General features: G+C 46.0%; 1 protein-coding gene across 1 annotated transcript in view; it reads right to left on the reverse strand.

Annotated features, from left to right (window-relative positions):
* Positions 1-15,767, reverse strand: part of CFAP65 (cilia and flagella associated protein 65) — a 133,425-nt gene extending 117,658 nt beyond the window's left edge. The window contains exons 1-4 of the mRNA XM_089683579.1: positions 15,674-15,767; positions 13,324-13,415; positions 4,294-4,478; positions 3,180-3,282 (exon numbers count right to left, since the gene is read on the reverse strand). Of these exons, the coding sequence (XP_089539705.1) occupies positions 3,180-3,282; positions 4,294-4,478; positions 13,324-13,401 (366 nt within the window). The 5' untranslated portion in view covers positions 13,402-13,415; positions 15,674-15,767. The remainder of the gene's footprint in view (positions 1-3,179; positions 3,283-4,293; positions 4,479-13,323; positions 13,416-15,673) is intronic.
* Between the last annotated feature and the right edge of the window lie 4,598 nt (positions 15,768-20,365).

The raw sequence follows: 20,365 nt of genomic DNA on the forward strand, positions 1-20,365 counted from the left end.
ACTGCTGAACGCAAGTTTTCTGCGTTCAAAAAAACGACTGTAAACTTAAATGCCTGTAAATGACTGTAAATGACGATGTGTACATGGACACATAGGAAAACATTAGGGAGAGTTCAGGGGCTGCTGAAAAAAACGCTGAACATCTCCTAATCGTGAGTTTATCAGCTGCAGTGTACATGAGCCCTAAAAATGGCAGGTCATTGCTTCCAGGTTACCATAGCTGAGAGCCAATCAAAGCCAATTTTGGCCCTCCGACCAGCCGGTGGACGTGCTGAATGGTCGCTCAGGTCTCCCGGTGTGATGGGAGATCCCGAGCAAGCCACAGAAGGTGCCGGGAGGGGGCACTGCTTGTAATTATTATTATTATACAGGATTTATATAGAACCAACAGTTTGCTCAGCGCTTTACAATATAAAGGGAGACAATACAGCAACAATACAGTTCAATACAAGAGGGATAGGAGGGCCCTGATCCTGGGAGCTTACAATCTAGGAGGGAGGGGCTAGTGGTACAAAAGGTAGGAACTGGTAGGAGGAGTAGAAGATTCCAGTATTAGCTGAGGGCAGGATAGACTTCCCTGAAGAGAGAGGTTTTCAGAGATCGCCTAAAAGTGAGCAGAGAAGGCGATAGTCTGAAAAATTGGGGTAGAGAGTTCCAGAGGATGGGGGAAGCTCTGGAGAAGTCCTGGAGACGAGCATGGGAGGAGGAGACAAGGGAGCAAGAGAGCAGGATTTTCAATCTCGGTCATCATTGCAGCTGCAGTGATGACTGAGATATCACCCTTCCTGTACCATTACGTCACTAGTCAGCAAGTGGTTATCAGGAGATGGTCAGAAGCTACAGACAAGCTATCGGAGTTGTTGGAGACTGAGGACACGTTTCAGGTCACAGACTGGAGATGCATTACATCAGATTGCTAGAAATCACTGCTATTACAGGGCAACAGTAAAGTTGATCCAGGGAAAATCCGATTGCCTCTCAGGGGATCAGGAAGGAATTTTTTTCCCAGCAGGAGCAAATTGGATCATGCTTTGCTGGGGTTTTTGCCTTCCTCTAGATCAGGCAACCTGAGAGCCGCAGGACTACAAGTTCCATCATGCCTCTGCAAGTCATAGCTGTAACTGTCAGTTTTGTAATCTTTGCAATGCCTCATGGGAAATGTAGTTCCACAACAGCTAGAGAGCCGCAGGTTGCCTACCCCTGCTCTAGATCAACTGTGGGTATAGGATTATAACTTTTTTTTTTTTTTTTTGGTTGAACTGGATGGACTTTTGTCTTTTCTCAGCCAGACTAAATATGTAACTATGTAACAGGAAAAATAGGAAAACGGTATAGCAATAGAAGAACTGTAAAAATATCAAAGCCAGAACTCAGGGATGGTGTAGGAATCACATTACACTAAAAATACAATCAGTTTATTCTAAAAGTGGCACAAATTGTGATGCGCGGTTTAACAAATCTGTACAATAAGAACTGGGATTCTACAAACGTGCATATGTTTCATTCATAAACACAGGAAAAAGTGCTATGCTTTTCCTCCATTCTACCATTAGATGACAGCAGCGCACTGTACATGTGATGTACTGGTTCTAGATCTGGCAAAAGTTTTTACCTCGTTTTTGCAGCATTTTTCCTGAGTATGCAGTGCGTTTTTTAACGAACATGCGACTCAAAAACTGAACCAAAAACAGAATTTTTTATGCTCTTTTATGCATTTTTGCTGTGTTGATTGCGTTTTTGATTTCAGTGGGGAGATACTACACCAAAAATGCAGCGAGCAGGTGTTTAAAAAACGCACCAGACCTGCAACGGATCAGTGTGAAGCGTTCCATAGGAATACATAGTCACACGTTTTTCTTCCGCTTTTATCGCAAAAGCAGAAGAAAAAGGGATTAGTGTGATAGCGGCCCTAAAGTGATTTTGTACAGGGAACAATATGGGGGCTGCCATTGCTGGCCTCCTTATAAAAAATGCCTGTTGTCTGGTCACAGACCCAGAACATGCATGCTATCAATAAGCATCAGGATTCGTTATCGCTGTACTTATTCCAGGTCAGTGATTCAGGAAGCATTGAATGCATCATCATGACAGCCAGGCAACTAGCGGTTTAAGAAAGAATGATGAGCAATGACAACCTCTATGATTTTCTCATGACAAATTTCCATTAAAGTGGTTGTAAATCTCAGACATTAAATATGAACAAAGTATATCCCTCTATAGTGTGTACTTGTCTCAATCCAGAGCACTAAGTGTAATTTCTCTTTGCTGTTTCCTTCCTCTACTCACTGCATGAGTCACTTCTGAAACGTTTTCCGGATGACAAGAGGAAAAAGTTGACAGGGGAGGGAGCTACAGCACATAGCCTATGATTGACAGCCTCAGATTTGTTCTTGTGTGCTGTGTGAAGGGGGGGGGTGTCCCTTTCCTCCAATCAGCTCTCAGAGCTCTCCTCACTGAGCTCTGCAGCTCTCCACCCCCTTTGTTCTGACAGCTCAGACAAGCTTTCACGGTGGTCACATGATCGGGAAAGGTCCCGATCGAAAGAGATCGGGACCTTCCCTGAGTGTAGAGAAGAGAGCTGCAGATAACCAGGTACAACTTATGCAGGAGGATTTGTTTCATCTTAGTGTATCACCTGAGGCAAGTCACTTCACTGGATATATATGAGGGTTTACAACTTCTTTAAGTGAACACCAACTTTCACAATGTTTGCAGTTCCTTGTCAGTGCGAAGATTTGTATGTTCTTCTTGGACAAAAATAAATATACAATGCCCAAGATTATATGTAATGTGTAATGAAATATTAACCTCTTGGCGCCGGCTGAACACAAATGTGCGGCCTCCCGGTGTCTGGGCCTAGACACCGAGCGGCTGTATATTTGCGTTCTATTACAAAAAACCCTGCACACTCCCAGCACACACGTTCGGTACTCACGGAAAGGTCCCGATCTCCTCTTTCGATCGGGACCTTTCCCGATCATGTGACCGCCGTGACAGCGAATCATGGCGGTCACATGACCCTAAAACCCCACTGGGCCTCCAGGCTTCTGGAACCCTTAAAGGGTCGGGAGGCGCCGGCGCCAGGAGGTTAATGACAAATCCGACTTCAGGTTGTTTTCAAAAAGGTCAGGCAGATTAGTCAAGAGGTGTACCCATCACTTCTATACGGGAGATCGTACCTTCTCCAGGGCCCGGAAGGTGATGGGGAGAGAGAATGAAGTCCCGGCACTCAGTGTCACCATCTGAGGGAACAATGTACTAAAGAAGGTGGTGGTGGGAGGGCTGTGAAAGTACAAACACAAAAGATGATTGGTTGTTAAAATTTGGGATTATTGGAGCAATTGCCTATGTATGAAAATCTCTGAATATTGTCGGCAGTCATCTTCTCCCTTCCAATTCTTCATTTCCCCCACTTCACTATCGGACACTTTCACCCCCTTCCTGCCCAGGCCAATTTTTTTCGATTTCAGCGCCGTCACATTCTGAATGACAATTGCACGGCCATGCAACACTGTACTTAAACAAAGCATTTTTTGAAAGGCCAGCGATCACATGACAATTGGAAACCATGCATAACTTCGATTCATGCCATTCATTGTTAAAATTGTGTTGCTAGCTGTGATTGGTCCCAGTGATCACATGGTACAGACAAGGCCAATCGCAGCCCCTTTGTACCATGTGATTAGCTGTGGCCAATCACAGCTAATCACAACAAAACAAACGGAATGAATTAATTTCATTCGGTAAAATGTTTTGCTTACAGCAGTGAAATTCACTGCTATGAGCAATCATAATGTGTAACATAAAAAATCCTGATAATTCCCCTAGAGTAGTGCATTGTTACTATGGTAACATTCAGGGGCGGACTGACAACTCATGGGGCCCCCTGGGCAATAGGGGATCATGGGGCCCCTGTGTCCTTGCCCAAACTCAAAAAAGCCTATAAAAAGGTACAAAGGGCATCTCATGCGGCCCCCTACTGACCCCGGGCCCTTGGGCAGTGCCCGAGTTTCCAAATGGTCAGTCCGCTCCTGGTAACATTATATTGTCTGCTCAAAGTGTGTTAAAAAAAAAATCAGAAGAAAAAAATGTAATAAAAAATAAAACAAATATATATTTTTTGTACGGAATGTCACAAGTCAGTGTCCCTGATCAACGCCACACCAGTTCTATGATGACACTGTACTGCCCCAGTGACAGTATGTAACAAAAAAAAAAAAATTTTGTGAAATTGGCCTTGGCAGGAAAGGGGTGAAAGTGAGCGGTATTGAAATGTTTAAGAAATAATCTCACCTGAACTTCACCTTCCGGGTCCTCAGGTGGACATTCTTCAGGTGGAGGTTTTTGGTGTACTCCTTCCCCAGTTCCCAGTTCTGCCAGTGTAGTGTCCGATGGACCTCAAACCCCAGGATGCTGTCCTTCTCCTTCACCTTCCTACGTGAAATGGATCGGGACTGCAGCTCTGAGGAGACATTTCTCTGCAACACACAAAGCCAAGACATGTTACACACCAGATTAATAAAGCTGAAGTTATATCTCCTTATTCTAGACTTGGTGATGTCATCACTGGGTGTCAGGAATGGACTTGTTAATGGTGATGGGACTCACCTGCCTTGTGGGCTGCAGTACCAGGGCTGGCCAGTGGATGGTCTCAGCAACCAGAAGCCAACTCCTGCAGTCAGCCATCACCTGAGCCTGATTGCAGGAGGTGTATTTAAGGAATGGCCAGACCTGCAGTCAGTGCCTTGGTGTATGTTTCCCATGAGCCCCTGTACCTGTATCCTGTCTGCTTCCTGCCTGATTCCTGATTCTGCTTGATCCTGACCCTGAATGAACTCCGCCTGTCCTGACCTCGGCTATTCCTGACCACTCTCCAGCCTGCTCCTTTGGTACCTTGTCTGCCTGATTGTTCCTGACCCGGCCCGTCTGACTACGCTCTGCCTACTCTTTTGTGTCTTGTCTGCCCGATGATTCCTGACCCGGCCTGCCTGACCACTCCACCTCACCAGCCCTGACTGCTCTTATCTGTGTACATTCCGTTATCAGTTGGAGGTTTGGTTTTGTTATATTGTGCGTTATATTTGTGTATAACCCTTAATAAATTATATTGTTACACCATACTTGAGCCTGCATTTCCCCGTGTCAGTTCACGCATCTCTGGTCTTACCGGGAGCCCTGACACTGGGTCTCTGTGCTAATGCAAGCGGTGGAAGAAGTTATGCAAACATCAAAATGCCTTGATGGGTGGGTTTCAATTTGAAGGAATGGGCGTTCCTAGGCAGAATGCGTTTGAATGCAGATTACATGTAATGTTCAGCCAACATTACTGAAAGAACTGAAATCCCTGGAAAGGCAAGAGACAGTCAGGTTGGGGAGGAACATGCTAGAAGGTGTTGGAAGTCCTCCAGGCCAGGAAATGAGGCAGACTCTATCTGACTTTCTGAAGCTTCTAATGCACATTGTGAGAATCTCAGAGTGTGCAATGAAATCACGCCCTTGAGGACATCTTCCTGATGACGAAACGCGGTGGGTGGAGTTTCGGCATGTGACGTCACCGTGTTCTGGAGGGACATCGGACATTTTCTAGGTTGGAAACTTTTGTTCATTTAATGCTGGTTATATTACTAGTTGATGTATGTGGATCTTTTAATAAATTGGCCAAAATTTTGATTAATTATTACACTGTGAGCTTTTTCTATTCTATATTCCTTTTCTGATCATCGGATGGGAGATTCTTGGAAGTATAATACATTTTAAAGTGGAAAGCTCATTTTATATGTGCAGGAGGATTTCCTTTGTGGATCACCTGTCGTTTTGAGTCCCTAGTATATGGTGCTTACTGACAGCTACTATTGAAGATTCTCCATCAGGGAGCCATTATTCCATCCGGGAGACGATATCCATTGAATATATTCATCATATCTACTCTTCATCACACTGCGCATACTGACCGCTGTATACGGTCAAAGTGTCCGGTAAGGGGCCATCTTTTCCGTGTGTATGGTGTTGGTGTATATGGTCAAGACCAGTCTCCTACATTTTTGTTTTGAGGACTTTTTAAGATTTTAATTTGGACTTTATAATTTTTTTAATTTTCTTTCATTAGCGCTGCATTCTCTTTAGTTTACAATTAATGAAATCAGAGAAAGCGTTTGCAGTCCAGTTCGGTTGAGCTATCCTCTCCGGCGTTGAGTGCATGCTCTGGATCATGATTGTAAAAAGTCTTGTCTGTGGCTTTATTTCGCCATGCTCATGATCTGAACATCCTGAGCGGTGGGTGGGGCCAATCTGCAATGACAGCAAGAGGCAAACACTCTTATGCAGGCCATAGATGGGTCGAAAACCGGCCGCTTTTTTAGAAAAAAGAAAAAAAGGAAAAATCGGTCGTTCGATCGGCTAACGTTACCACCAACGGTTAAAAAAATCGTCCGGTTTTCGCCCCGTCTACGGCCGGCATTTAACCCCATAATTACTTCTGTCCCTTGCAGAGAGCTCCGCTATTATATTTTACATGAAAAAGTATTGCGGTTGCAACAATGTATCTATTTGTATCCATTTCGGATACAGATGTTTTTATTTGGATACAAATAGATACATTGTTGCAACCGCAATACTTTTCATATAAAATATAATAGCGGACTGGAATTCTTCTTCTTCTTCTGCTTCTTCTTATTCTTCTTTTTCTTCTTCTTTTTCTTCATCTTCTACTACTTTTTCTTCTTTTTCTTATTCTTCTTCTCTTTCTTCTTTTTCTTCTTCTTCTTCTTTTTCTGCTTCTTGCAGTCACGGCTCATGCACAGATTTTTTTATTGGTAAAACGATCGGCCGATTTGCCCATCATTGCCGGGAAAATCAGCCGATTGTCAAAAATGTTTTCAACTCAAAACAGCGCAAAACACACAAAACAATCTGTAAAATACCCAGCCTATAAATAATATTAATACAGATATTACAATTTTTATATAAGTGTCAAAAAACAAAATAATTTGTGACACATACAAAAACAAAGAAAGTCCAGTGACATGTCCAAAAAAAGTCCCGTGATCAAAAAAACAAACTTATATTTTCATAAAATTCTTCAGTGCCAATAATAACACTGTTCAACAGGTAAAAAGTTTTGGGCATAAAATTAGCTAATCTTACATAATTTTGGGGTGCTGAAAACGAAAATGACCCTAAAAAATGTTGATTGGCTCTAGTTTCCATGATATATTCACCCATCTAATGGCGTAACCCATTCAAAATTATGATGCAACTTCAGCTGCATATTGCGCAATTGATACTGGTGACCAATAGAAAATTGCATGTATACTGAGATGATGCAATATTAGCCTTTAATTGCATCACTTCACTGCATAAAAGCTGATTGTAGTTGGACAGCGTCTTTACATTTCGTTTTATGCTTATATAGGCTACTCAGTAATGCCTCGAACTTGTGTGAATAAAGCAGATAATTTCTGCTATATCTGCGGTGAAATAACTTTTATCTCACAAAAAAGGAGGATAACAGGAATGATTAAGAAAGCCTACAACTTGTATTTTGGCTGCAAGATAGGAGACCAGGACAAGAGCTGGGCACCACATATATGCTGCAATTCTTGTGGGACGGCACTGGAGCAATGGTTGAATGGAAAAAAGGTATCTATGCCTTTCGCTGTGCCAATGATTTGGAGAGAGCCAACAGATCATGTTAGTAATTGTTACTTTTGTATGGTGCCTCCAATTGTAAAAGGGCTAAATAAGAAGAAAAAGTTATCTGTGCACTATCCAAATATTCCATCGGCAATACGTCCAGTTCCTCATGGAGAGGGGCTACCAATTCCTAAAGCACCAGAATCCTTCGTGGTTGAGTCAAGTGAGGAAGAACCTGAAGCGTGTAGTCACGTGCAGTTGTAAGAGATAGCCCTTTCCTCGAATACAAGAGAAAAGCCAAGAGAAGCAAAACCGACACAAACTGAAGACAAAACTAGTGAGAATCCTAAGTATTAAAATGATTCAACTTAGCTTATGGCTATAATTTTTCTTGGTAATCCTATGCAATATATTATGCCATTTAGGCTTTGTTATGTATCAATATCACTTGCTTTATATTTGTGGAAAGACATCTATCTATATAATTATTGTGCATTATGTAGTCATTACACCTATAGTAGAAAACTTTCCGTTTACAGAAAAACTAGAGCCAATTGACAAATTTCATTGTTATATTTGAACTCAGAATGTGAAATTCATTAAGAAATGGATCCTTTTGTTTACAAAACTGGCAAAAAATAAAAATTTGTTGAACAGTGTAATCCTTCCACCATCCACCAGTGCAAAACCAACATGAACCGCACTCACCAGATGTTTGGTGAGTATAACGCCTTTCAGGATTATTAAGGGCTCCTGGACCCCCTTTAAACCTCCAAATATTGCCACCTCTAGGACATAGAAACCTCCTCCGATTACTCCCCTCACCGACTCCACCAAAATTCAGGAAGAAGAAAAAAACCCCATAGCGTGATACCGTTATAACTTCCAATCTTAGTAAGCTTTAAACCAGACCACTCACATTTTAAAAGATATTAACCAGCATTTTATTGATGTATAAAACGATTTTCCACAGATCTTTTAATAAGACCACACAGCCAGGTAACACAGCAGGATGACAGACCTCAGAAGCAGCTTCCTCCACTAGGCAAGATGGCCCCTGGAACGCACCGCTCAGCGTGCGTTCCACTCACTGGAAATGATGTCGGCCGCCGGGACGGCCAGCCGGAAATACGCCAACGCGTTTCGCCCCACCCACAGGGCGTTCTCAAGATTGTCAAAATTGGCCGCGAATTTTCCAACTTGACCGATAAAAAAAATGTGTCTTAACCCCGAAAAACGGCGGACCAATTTACCCACTAACGGTGCGAAAATCGGCCGATTTTTGATCCGTCTATGGCCTGCATTACCCACTGTCAAGGTCCTACCTTTCTTCAGAGCTTGTGCATCTCCATGAGCTGGCCTCCATCTTGGTTTTCTGCAAAGCATGGTGAGAACCTTTTATGCCTTCAGGCTTCTGCGGCTCCTCCTCAGAAGGGTGTGGTTGAGCACATTTAAACCTGCTGTCTGCAAGTGTGCTCTGCACTTGTGTCCTGTATGTTGCCCTGTTGCAAGCTCTTGTGTTGTTCCCATTGCTCTCCTGGTAACCGACTCGGCTTGGACAAGACTACTCTCTGCGTTAACCCTTTATCTGACCTCCCGTTGTTGAACCCGGCCCGTGACCTGAGTATTCTTTGCCTACCGTCTAGTACTGTCTGCTCCATTGTTATTGACCCGGCTTGTCTGACTACTCTACTCGTGATCCCATCTAGCTCCCACCAGCTGTACGCCATTGGCGGCAGTCGTTATCGCAGCTGGGGTCACTCGGGGGCCGCGACCTGGTCTCAGGCTGCGTCAAGTCCATCCCCACCATCAGGGGCCCTGGTGAAGGGTAGCCTGGGGCTTAGACTCCGCGCCCTGAGGGACTCTGGTCTGTGGGTAGTGGCTGTCGTCAGTCGCAGCGTGACCGTACCATAGGCCTGCCTGCCCATTCCATCGTTCCTGCCCTGACACCCACCCTGTCAGGTGGTGATGTAGGCAGCAGGGAGCCTGGCAGGGCAGGTATGAATGTTTGGCTCCTCCTGTCATTGGCAATTCATGGCAGGGTGGACTGATCCCACCCATGGAACAGGCCAATCGGATCAGAGAAAGAGTAAGACCATGAAAAGACCTGGCACAAAAAACAATTCATTAAGTTATATAGAAGGATTTTTCTTATATGTTGCTTCCTAACTGGAGTTAGAAAGAAATTCCCAACCTGAGTTCCCAACCTGAATATGAGAAAACAGCATATAGATTGACATGTGGCTGAACTAACTATTTTTTTTTTTTTTTTAATTAAAGTGACAGTTATTTTCAAGTTGAGCCCAATGAAATTTACAAATTACAGTCACATGGCTAGAAATAGAAAGGCATCAGTTAAAAACGTTAGGAATTGAGCCTATTGTCAGTATTTTGGAGATCTGTGAAACTGTCCAGACATTGTTGGACAACTAACACCATATTTAGAGCACAACTAAAGTCAAAACTACATATATGCTTCAAATCTCAATTCTCTCATCCTGTTTCTTACAAAATCTGTGTACATTTAGTCCCCGTAAATACCTTAGAATCATTCCGGAGATTCCCCATCAGCATACATCTGCTCAATGCCTGTGTCTACAATTCATTCTGCTCTTTGTAGCCACCCTTTCAGATGCACAGAGCGCACAGAGTGTAAGTGGTGACAAATGGTGAGCCGCAGTGAAAAAACACATCCTTTTAGATGAGCATGTTTCTCCTCGCTGGCCAGTTGATGGTAGAGACTTTAGTTGTGCTGATCAGTTGCTTGACTACTAATGCAGGAGCCAGCATGATGGAATGTAATCAAGCAACTGATTGACAGACTGCAAGTTTACACCAGTGCTTTGCAACCACCAGGCCATGGCCCACTGCCTGGCCTCCTGCCAGCCCTAAACTCCCACAGTGCCGCCCAGCTCCCGGACTATCCCCCAACCTGGTCCACAGTAACTCCAGGCTTCCTGAGAGCCATTAGCCTCCATAGTGCCCTTCCAACCTCGCTACCTCATCGCAGGCTTTCCCCTCTTCAGTCTATCATGAATGCTGCTGCCAGACTCATCCACCTTACTAACCATTCCATATCTGCCACCCCTCTCTGCCAATCCCTCCACTGGCCTCCACTCAGTGTCCTCCACCCCTCTCTGCCAATCCCTCTACTGGCCTCCACTCAGTGTCCTCCACCCCTCTCTGCCAATCCCTCCACTGGCCTCCACTCAGTGTCCTCCATCCCTCTCTGCCAATCCCTCCACTGGCCTCCACTCAGTGTCCTCCACCCCTCTCTGCCAATCCCTCCACTGACCTCCACTCAGTGTCCTCCATCCCTCTCTGCCAATCCCTCCACTGGCCTCCACTCAGTGTCCTCCACCCCTCTCTGCCAATCGCTCCACTGGCCTCCACTCAGTGTCCTCCACCCCTCTCTGCCAATCCCTTCACTGGCCTCCACTCAGTGTCCTCCACCCCTCTCTGCCAATCCCTCCACTGGCCTCCACTCAGTGTCCTCCACCCCTCTCTGCCAATCCCTCCACTGGCCTCCACTCAGTGTCCTCCACCCCTCTCTGCCAATCCCTCCACTGGCTTCCTATTGCCCAATGGATAAAACTCAAAACACTAACAATAACATATAAAGCCATTTATAACTCTGCCCCAAATTACATCACCGATCTTGTCTCCAAATATTACCCAAACCGTACTCTCCGCTCCTCCCACGACCTCCTGCTCTCTAGCTCCCTTGTCTCTTCCTCCCATGCTCATCTCTAGGACTTCTCCAGAGCTTTCCCCATCCTCTGGAACTCTCTACCCCAATTTATCAGACTATCGCCTACTCTGCTCACTTTTAGGTGATCTCTGAAAACCTGTCTCTTCAGGGAAGCCTATCCTGCCCTCAGCTAATAACGGAATCTTCCATTCCTCCTACCATTCCATCCCCCACAGTTATTACCTTTTGTACCACTAGCCCCTCCCTCCTAGATTGTAAGCTCCAAGGATCAGGGCCCTCCTAACCCTCTTGTATTCAACTGTATTGTTGCTGTATTGTCTCCCTTTATATTTTAAAGTGCTGAGCAAATTGTTGCGCGATATAAATCCTGTATAATAATAATAATAATAGTACCACCCAGCCTCCCACAGTGCTGCCCAGTCTGCTGCAGAGCCTACAACCTTCAACAGTGTCCTGTAGTGCCCCACAACCTCCCACAGTGTTGCCCAGCCCCCTCCAGAATCCTCATCACTTACAGGGCCTCCAAATCTACTGCAGAGTCCTCTTACCTACTCTATAATCTCCATTATCCCCAAAGTGACATCCAGCCCCATCCAGAGCCTTCCGGTACTTCAATACATGTTTTGCATTCCCTTGCTTCTATTGCATGAGTATTCTTTACTGTTGGGGCAGAGAAGGTGTTAGGAGAATTTATCAGGCTCTGGTCTTAAAGGATAAGTTCACCTTTGGGATACATGTTCCACCTGTTGGTACGGTAGAACACGTAACATGCTCCCACTGTTGCAGCCGCTGCCGGATTCCCCCTCCTCCCTTTGATAGCAGTATGGGGAGAGGTTTCCTGTAGTAGCTGTCAGTTTCTTAAAAAAGCACGGCCATGCGGGGCTCCGCCCAGGGGCAGACTGACAACTCATGGGGCCCCCAGGCAATAGGGGATCATAGGGCCCCTGTGTCCTTGCCCAAACTCAAAACAGCCTATGAAAAAGGTACCAGGGGCATGTCATGGGGCCTCCTACTGACCCCGGGCCCTCGGGCAGTGCCTGAGTTTCCAAATGGTTAGTCCGCCTCTGGCTCCGCCCACACAGCCGCATCATTCATTCACAGAGTTCTGTGAATAAATGAACTGCAAGTACCGACATCCTTTGTGGCTGCCGGCTTGTGGTTCTCAATGAACCACCACAGCACTGTGGAGCACTTTGTCAGGTCATTCAGTCTTCCTGTCACTGTTAAGCACACAGTTTAAACTGACAGTCTGCCAGAGACCTGCATGGCACCTGTGATCTGCTGATCGCTGGTGCAATGCTTAAGCCCCGGTTCACATCTATGTGGCTGTGCGGGCCGAGTTTTGCACAGACATGAGAGTCCATTCATCTGAATGGAGTCCCGTGACACACAGAGAAGTCCCTGCACTTCTTATGAAAACGCAGCCTGCACAGGATCCTCGGTTCCCAGTGCGGATGCATTTTCTAGTGCGGGCGGCGTGCCGTTAGAACTAAAGGCACCTGCCCGCGGGTCCACATTTCTCTGTGCGGGTGATTTTCGTGCGGATCTGCAGCGGCACCACCCACACAGTTATCAACCTAGCCCAACAGGCTCCACAAAAAAATAAATAAATAATTACCCCTTTTTTTTTTTTTTTTTACCTGCAAACAAATGTGCATTTTTTTCCAGGTGAAATTATCCTTTAAAAAGGTTTAGAATCTCTGGTCTACACCTCTCAGCGGCCAGCTCCTTCCCTGGAACATGCACATCTAAAGGGTGTCTGGAGATGTGTTCTTTCACTTTTCCAATACATAGGAAGCGGATTATTGAAGAACCAAGAATCCAACAGCTGTAGCTACAAAGATGGATGGAAGATAATGCACATATATGCAAAGAATATTTCAAACAATACCGATACAGCGTTTTCAGTCAGTGATTAATGCTCTTTATTAATACTTAATATGATGAACATGACTTTAGAACTCCTTTTAAGCACTCACCCGCTTAACTGAAGTGTTACGATTCACACCCAAGAAAGGACTGGGGTCCGGGGGTCTTATGTGAACTGGCCCAAGCATTTTTATTGTTGATTCTGGGATTGAAAAAAAAATAAACATTATTAAATGCAACCTGTACTATAGAACATACAGTAAGCCCGGGTTCACATATATGCGTTGCGGTATATCGCATGTGATTCGCACAGGAACCGCACCGCATTCTTGTACATATCACATGCGATTTGAGTGCGGTGTGATCGCATGGCTCTATTCGCACCGCATCCGCACCAAAATGCAAGTGTGCAATCCAAACGCACACGTTCCTGCGTTAGAAATGACTGAGTGTATAAGTGGGTGCTGCAGCGACCGTCGGCTGGAACCGAACAGAATCAGCGAGGGAGAATGTCACCAGCACACCGAGGATCACCAATACGGGTCCAAACGTTTTAATGAACGATCGCATAGTTACAGCAAGGCAACGTTTCGGAGTCTCGCAGGACCCCTTCATCAGGTATATGATGTCACATAGGTCACATGTCTGATGAAGGGGTCCTGCGAGACTCCGAAACGTTGCCTTGCAGTAACTATGCGATCGTTCATTAAAACTTTTGGACCCGTATTGGTGATCCTCGGTGTGCTGGTGACATTCTCCCTTGCACCCACACCAAAAACATGCAGGAACCTTTTTTGGGTACGCACTAGAATCGGATCGCATGGGTATTCACATCTATGCGATCCGATTCTTCACATCGCACCGCGTTTTGCAGACCGATTTTGGGGTGTTGCTAACTTAACATACACACCCGCAGCGGTTCGCATGAATGGGGTGCGATTCTGAATTTACAAATTCTGCACCGCATCAATATGAAGCCGGGCTCAAGCAGCCTTGTAGAGCAGCAGGAACCTTACTTGTTGATAGACCTAAAGAAGATTGTACAATCAGATTGTATCGTGTACGGTGAGTCTCAGATCAGCTGCCTTGTGCCGCATCCCCATCCATAACACGAACACACATTTTATTTTGGATAGAGTCAGAAAGGGTTATATTGGTCAGATTGGTTTTTTTTTGCCATTTGTGTCCCATTGGGGAGATTTCCCTTCACTTCCTGTCTTAGAGTCAAAACAGGAAGTGAGTGAAAATCCCTCCAAAGTGAAAGAATCCCTGGTTGTCACCAGAAAATTTTTCAAACCCTTGGTTTGGAGTCTGCAGGAGTAATGCCTATTAATTAATTTACTAAGAATCTGAACAAAACACCAGCGCACTGGTCAAAGTCTCATAGGAAAACACTGACCAGCCCCTGGAGCCTCCAAGTTTAAAAAAACGTTGGTTAAAATCTGACTTTTTTTCATTCCTGACTAATACAGTAGAGGTTTTAAAGTGGAATTTAATGTTTTTCATTATGGAGGGGGGCTCTGATGCACAGGAAAGGCTCTGAAGTATGGGGGGCTCTGATGTATAGGGGAGACTCTGATGAATAGGGGAGACTCTGATGTATGGGGGGGCTCTGATGTACAGGGAGGGCTCTGACATATGGGGGGGCTCTGATGCACAGGAAAGGCTCTGAAGTATGGGGGGATCTGATGTATAGGGGAGACTCTGATGAATAGGGGGGGCTCTGATGTACAGGGAGGGCTGTGACACATGGGGGGCTCTGATGCACAGGAAAGGTTCTGACGTATGAGGGGCTCTGATGTACAGGGAAGGCTCTGATGTATAGGAAGGATTCTGATGTATAGGGGGACATTGATGTACTGGTTGGACTAGGAGGACCTCTAATTTATAGGGGAGACTCTGATGTACAGAGGGGACTCTGTTGTATAGGGGGGGAATCTGATGACATATAGGGGGAACTCTAAAGTATGGGGACATATAGGGAGGACTCTAATATATGGGGAGACTCTAATGTAGGGAGGGGTTATGACGTATAGGAGGACACTGATGTACTGGTTGGACTCTGACATATAGGGGGACTTCTAATTTATAGAGGAGACTCTGATGTACAGAGGGACTCTGGTGTATAGGGGGACTCTAAGGTATGGGGGTCTCTGATGTATAGAAGAGACTCTGATAGTGTACATGGTCCCAGACTCTGGTTCCCCATTCATACATGTATATCGGAGACATTGTACACTGGGGGGGGGGGTCTGAACACAGGCTGAGAATGTCTCCTATATACACATCACATATATATATATATATACACCTCTGTATAAGAAGACCCCGCCCCCTATACACATCCTGTATCTCTATACACTGTACATCACCATGGTTACACTCAGTTCTCTCTCACTACATCCCATGATAAGATGAAGAGACATCACGTGTCCCCCATTCTCGGGGTCCCGCACTCACCCCTCTCTCCCTCTCTCTCAGTCTTCTCTGGTGTCCCCGGCGACCATCTTGCCGTCTCCTAGGTGACGGGACGCGGCGGTGTGGCAATGTTGATCTTAGCAACCACGGCGGCCGGGACGGAACAATCCTGTCAGAAGGCGAAGCGCTGTGCCGACCGCAGGTTCGATCCCGCGGAGAGTCCTCTCACAATTCCGGTATAGATGGCGTGATAATGACCTGGGGGGGGTAATTATCATATACAGACATTATTCTTTCCTCACAGAGGGATATTCCTGTCTGTGAGAGAACCCCTCAAACTGATATATGGGGGAGAGGGGGCTGTCAAGATCCCAGGTACCAACGCATGCGCAGTCACCAGATATTCACAGACCCCGGGAAGGGGCCAATGTATCGGGAAGCTGAAGCTCCTACATAGAACCTCCAGAACATTATACGTTTTCTGATCGCAGAGATCCTGGAAAGTAACTTGGCGGTTCTTGACATTTTTTTTATTCCACATGATATTTGCACAGCTGTTTATCAAAACTTTATTTTCGTTTACAAATACATTAAGGCCCAGGGGCGGACTGACAACTCATGGGGCCCCCGGGCAATAGGGGATCATGGGGCCCCTGTGTCCTTGCCCAAACTCAAAAAAGCCTATGAAAAAGGTACCAGGGGCATCTCATGGAGCCCCCTACTGACCCCGGGCCCTCGGGCAGTGCCCGAGTTTCCAAATGGTCAGTCCACCCCTGATAAGGCCCCATTCACACGAGTGTTCCGTATGTCCGTTTTTCATCTGTACGTGTATGGATGAAACACAGACACCTGTGTATTTCTATGGACTAGCCCAGGGGTAGGCAACCTGCGGCTCTCTAGCTGTTGTGGAACTACATTTCCCATGAAGCATTGCAACATTACAAAACTGACAGTTACAGCTATGACTTGCAGAGGCATGATGGAACTTGTAGTCCTGCAACAGCTGGAGAGCCGCAGGTTGCCTACCCCTGGACTAGCCGCACAGGGGTGTCAACTGGCGGCCCTCCAGCTATTGCCAAACTACAAGTCCCATCATGCCTCTGCCTTTGGGAGTCATGCTTGTAACTGTCAGTCTTGCAATGCCTCATGGGACTTGTAGTTTGGTAACAGCTGGAGGACTGCCAGTTTGACACCTGTGGTAGCTGATGTAAACTGATGATCATCTGTTTACATCCATTAACCGCTTCCACGCCGCCCTATAGCAGAAATACTACCATAGGACGGCACGGGCGCGCAAAATCAAGTATATATACATGATTATGCAGTTCTTCTCGAGAGACTTATGTATAAACAATACAGATCTGTCCCGTCAGCTTCTGCACACTGCTTTGTATGGCTCTGCACAGCACAGCCATACAAACCAGCGTGCTTACAGTGAAACACACACACACAGCTTACTGTGAAACAGTACACAGTTAACTCTTTGATCGCCCCACATGTTAACCCCTCCCTGCCCAGTGCCATTAGTACAGTGTCAGTGCTTTTTATTAGCACTGATCACTGTATTGGTGTCATTGGGGATGTCAGTGACACCAAGTCAGTTCCCCCCAAGTGTCAGAATGCCCGCTGCAGTCCCACTATAGGTTGCTGATCGCCGCCATTACTAGTAAAAAAAAAAATAAATGCCCAGTATATATGCCGCCATTTGTAAACGCTATAACTTTCAGGTAAACCAATTAATTTACACGTATTGGGATTTTAGCAAAGACATGGAGCAGAATACATTTTGGTGTAAATTTATGATGGAATTAGATTTTTTTAATTTTTTTTACTGGACATGTTTAATAGCAAAAAGTCAAAAATATAGGTTTTTTTTTCAAAAGTCTCGGTATTTTTTTGGTTATAGCGCAAAAAATAAAAACCACAGAGATGATCAAATACCACCAAATGAAAGCTCTATTTGTGGGAAAAAAGGACATAAATTTCATTTTGGTGCAGCGTTGCATGACCGCGCAATTGTCAGTGAAAGTAACGCAGCGCCATATCACAAAAAATGGCCTGGTCCGGATTCACAAAAAAAACATTGAGGAACTGGAGAAAGTACAGAGAAGGGCTACCAAACTGATACGAGGCATCGAGGAGATCAGCTATGAGGAAAGATTAGAGGAAATGAATGTATTCTCTACTGAGAAGAGGAGATTAAGGGGGGATATGATCTCCATGTATAATACATAAGGGGGGATATGATCTCCATGTATAATACATAAGGGGGGATATGATCTCCATGTATAATACATAAGGGGGGATATGATCTCCATGTATAATACATAAGGGGGGATATGATCTCCATGTATAATACATAAGGGGGGATATGATCCCCATGTATAATACATAAGGGGGGATATGATCTCCATGTATAATACATAAGGGGGGATATGATCTCCATGTATAATACATAAGGGGGGGTATGATCTCCATGTATAATACATAAGGGGGGATATGATCTCCATGTATAATACATAAGGGAGGATATGATCACCATGTATAATACATAAGGGGGGATATGATCTCCATGTATAATACATAAGGGGGATATGATCTCCATGTATAATACATAAGGGGGGATATGATCTACATGTATAATACATAAGGGGGGATATGATCTCCATGTATAATACATAAGGGGGGATATGATCTCCATGTATAATACATAAGGGGGGATATGATCTCCATGTATAATACATAAGGGGGGATATGATCACCATGTATAATACATAAGGGGGGGATATGATCTCCATGTATAATACATAAGGGGGGGTATGATCTCCATGTATAATACATAAGGGGGGATATGATCTCCATGTATAATACATAAGGGGGATATGATCACCACGTATAATACATAAGGGGGGGATATGATCTCCATGTATAATACATAAGGGGGGGTATGATCTCCATGTATAATACATAAGGGGGGATATGATCTCCATGTATAATACATAAGGGGGGATATGATCTCCATGTATAATACATAAGGGGGGGTATGATCTCCATGTATAATACATAAGGGGGGTATGATCACCATTAGAGATGAGCGAAGTATTCAAAAATTCGATTCGGCTGATTCGGCGAATTCGAGGAATAAATTTGATTCGATGCGAATATATTCGCTGCGAATTTAACTTATAAAAAGGGTGTTTCTAGGCTTCAGAGAGCCTTTATATTAGTGCAGAACACTGTACCTTTAATTTAAATGCCCTTGGAGTCTGCTGGGGAAGAGAAATAATACTGTCAGTCAGTATGACATGCAGATGAGTGCCGTCGATCTTAGAATCACCACACACTTCACTCATTTGGGCAGTCACGGGGCCAAAACCAGAGTGTGGAGCCACAGTGTGGCGGTGGAGGCAGCAGCAATGGGAGGCCATACAGCACCCTATGACAAAATGGAACCCACCAGCAGTGTGAGGAGACCTGAAAGTGGCACATGGCAGAGTGTGGCGATGGAGACAGCAGCAATGGGAGGCCGTACAGGGACCCATGAGACACTCTGGACCTGGCAGCAGCATGAGGAGGCGGTACAGGGGCCCATGACAGATTACGGGCCTGGCAGCAGCATGAGGAGTCAGTACGGGGGCCCATGGCAGATTACGGGCCTGGCAGCAGCAATGGGAGGCCCGTAATCTGCCAGCACCCTATGACAAAATGGAACCCACCAGCAGTGTGAGGAGACCTGAAAGTGGCACATGGCAGAGTGTGGCGAAGGAGACAGCAGCAATGGGAGGCCGTACAGGGACCCATGAGACACTCTGGACCTGGCAGCAGCATGAGGAGGCGGTACAGGGGCCCATGGCAGATTACGGGCCTAGGAGCAGCATGAGGAGTCGGTACGGGGGCCCATGGAAGATTACGGGCCTGGCAGCAGCAATGGGAGGCCCGTAATCTGCCAGCACCCTATGACAAAATGGAACCCACCAGCAGTGTGAGGAGACCTGAAAGTGGCACATGGCAGAGTGTGGCGATGGAGACAGCAGCAATGGGAGGCCGTACAGGGACCCATGAGACACTCTGGACCTGGCAGCAGCATGAGGAGGCGGTACAGGGGCCCATGGCAGATTACGGGCCTGGCAGCAGCAATGGGAGGCCCGTAATCTGCCAGCACCCTATGACAAAATGGAACCCACCAGCAGTGTGAGGAGACCTGAAAGTGGCACATGGCAGAGTGTGGCGATGGAGACAGCAGCAATGGGAGGCCGTACAGGGACCCATGAGACACTCTGGACATGGCAGCAGCATGAGGAGGCGGTACAGGGGCCCATGACAGATTACGGGCCTGGCAGCAGCATGAGGAGTCGGTACGGGGGCCCATGGCAGATTACGGGCCTGGCAGCAGCAATGGGAGGCCCGTAATCTGCCAGCACCCTATGACAAAATGGAACCCACCAGCAGTGTGAGGAGACCTGAAAGTGGCACATGGCAGAGTGTGGCGATGGAGACAGCAGCAATGGGAGGCCGTACAGGGACCCATGAGACACTCTGGACCTGGCAGCAGCATGAGGAGGCGGTACAGGGGCCCATGGCAGATTACGGGCCTGGCAGCAGCAATGGGAGGCCCGTAATCTGCCAGCACCCTATGACAAAATGGAACCCACCAGCAGTGTGAGGAGACCTGAAAGTGGCAAATGGCAGAGTGTGGCGATGGAGACAGCAGCAATGGGAGGCCGTACAGGGACC

Source organism: Staurois parvus, unplaced genomic scaffold (assembly GCF_062004578.1).
Source record: "Staurois parvus isolate SC_StPar_1 unplaced genomic scaffold, SC_StPar_1.0 ptg000315l, whole genome shotgun sequence".
Lineage (NCBI taxonomy): Eukaryota > Metazoa > Chordata > Amphibia > Anura > Ranidae > Staurois > Staurois parvus.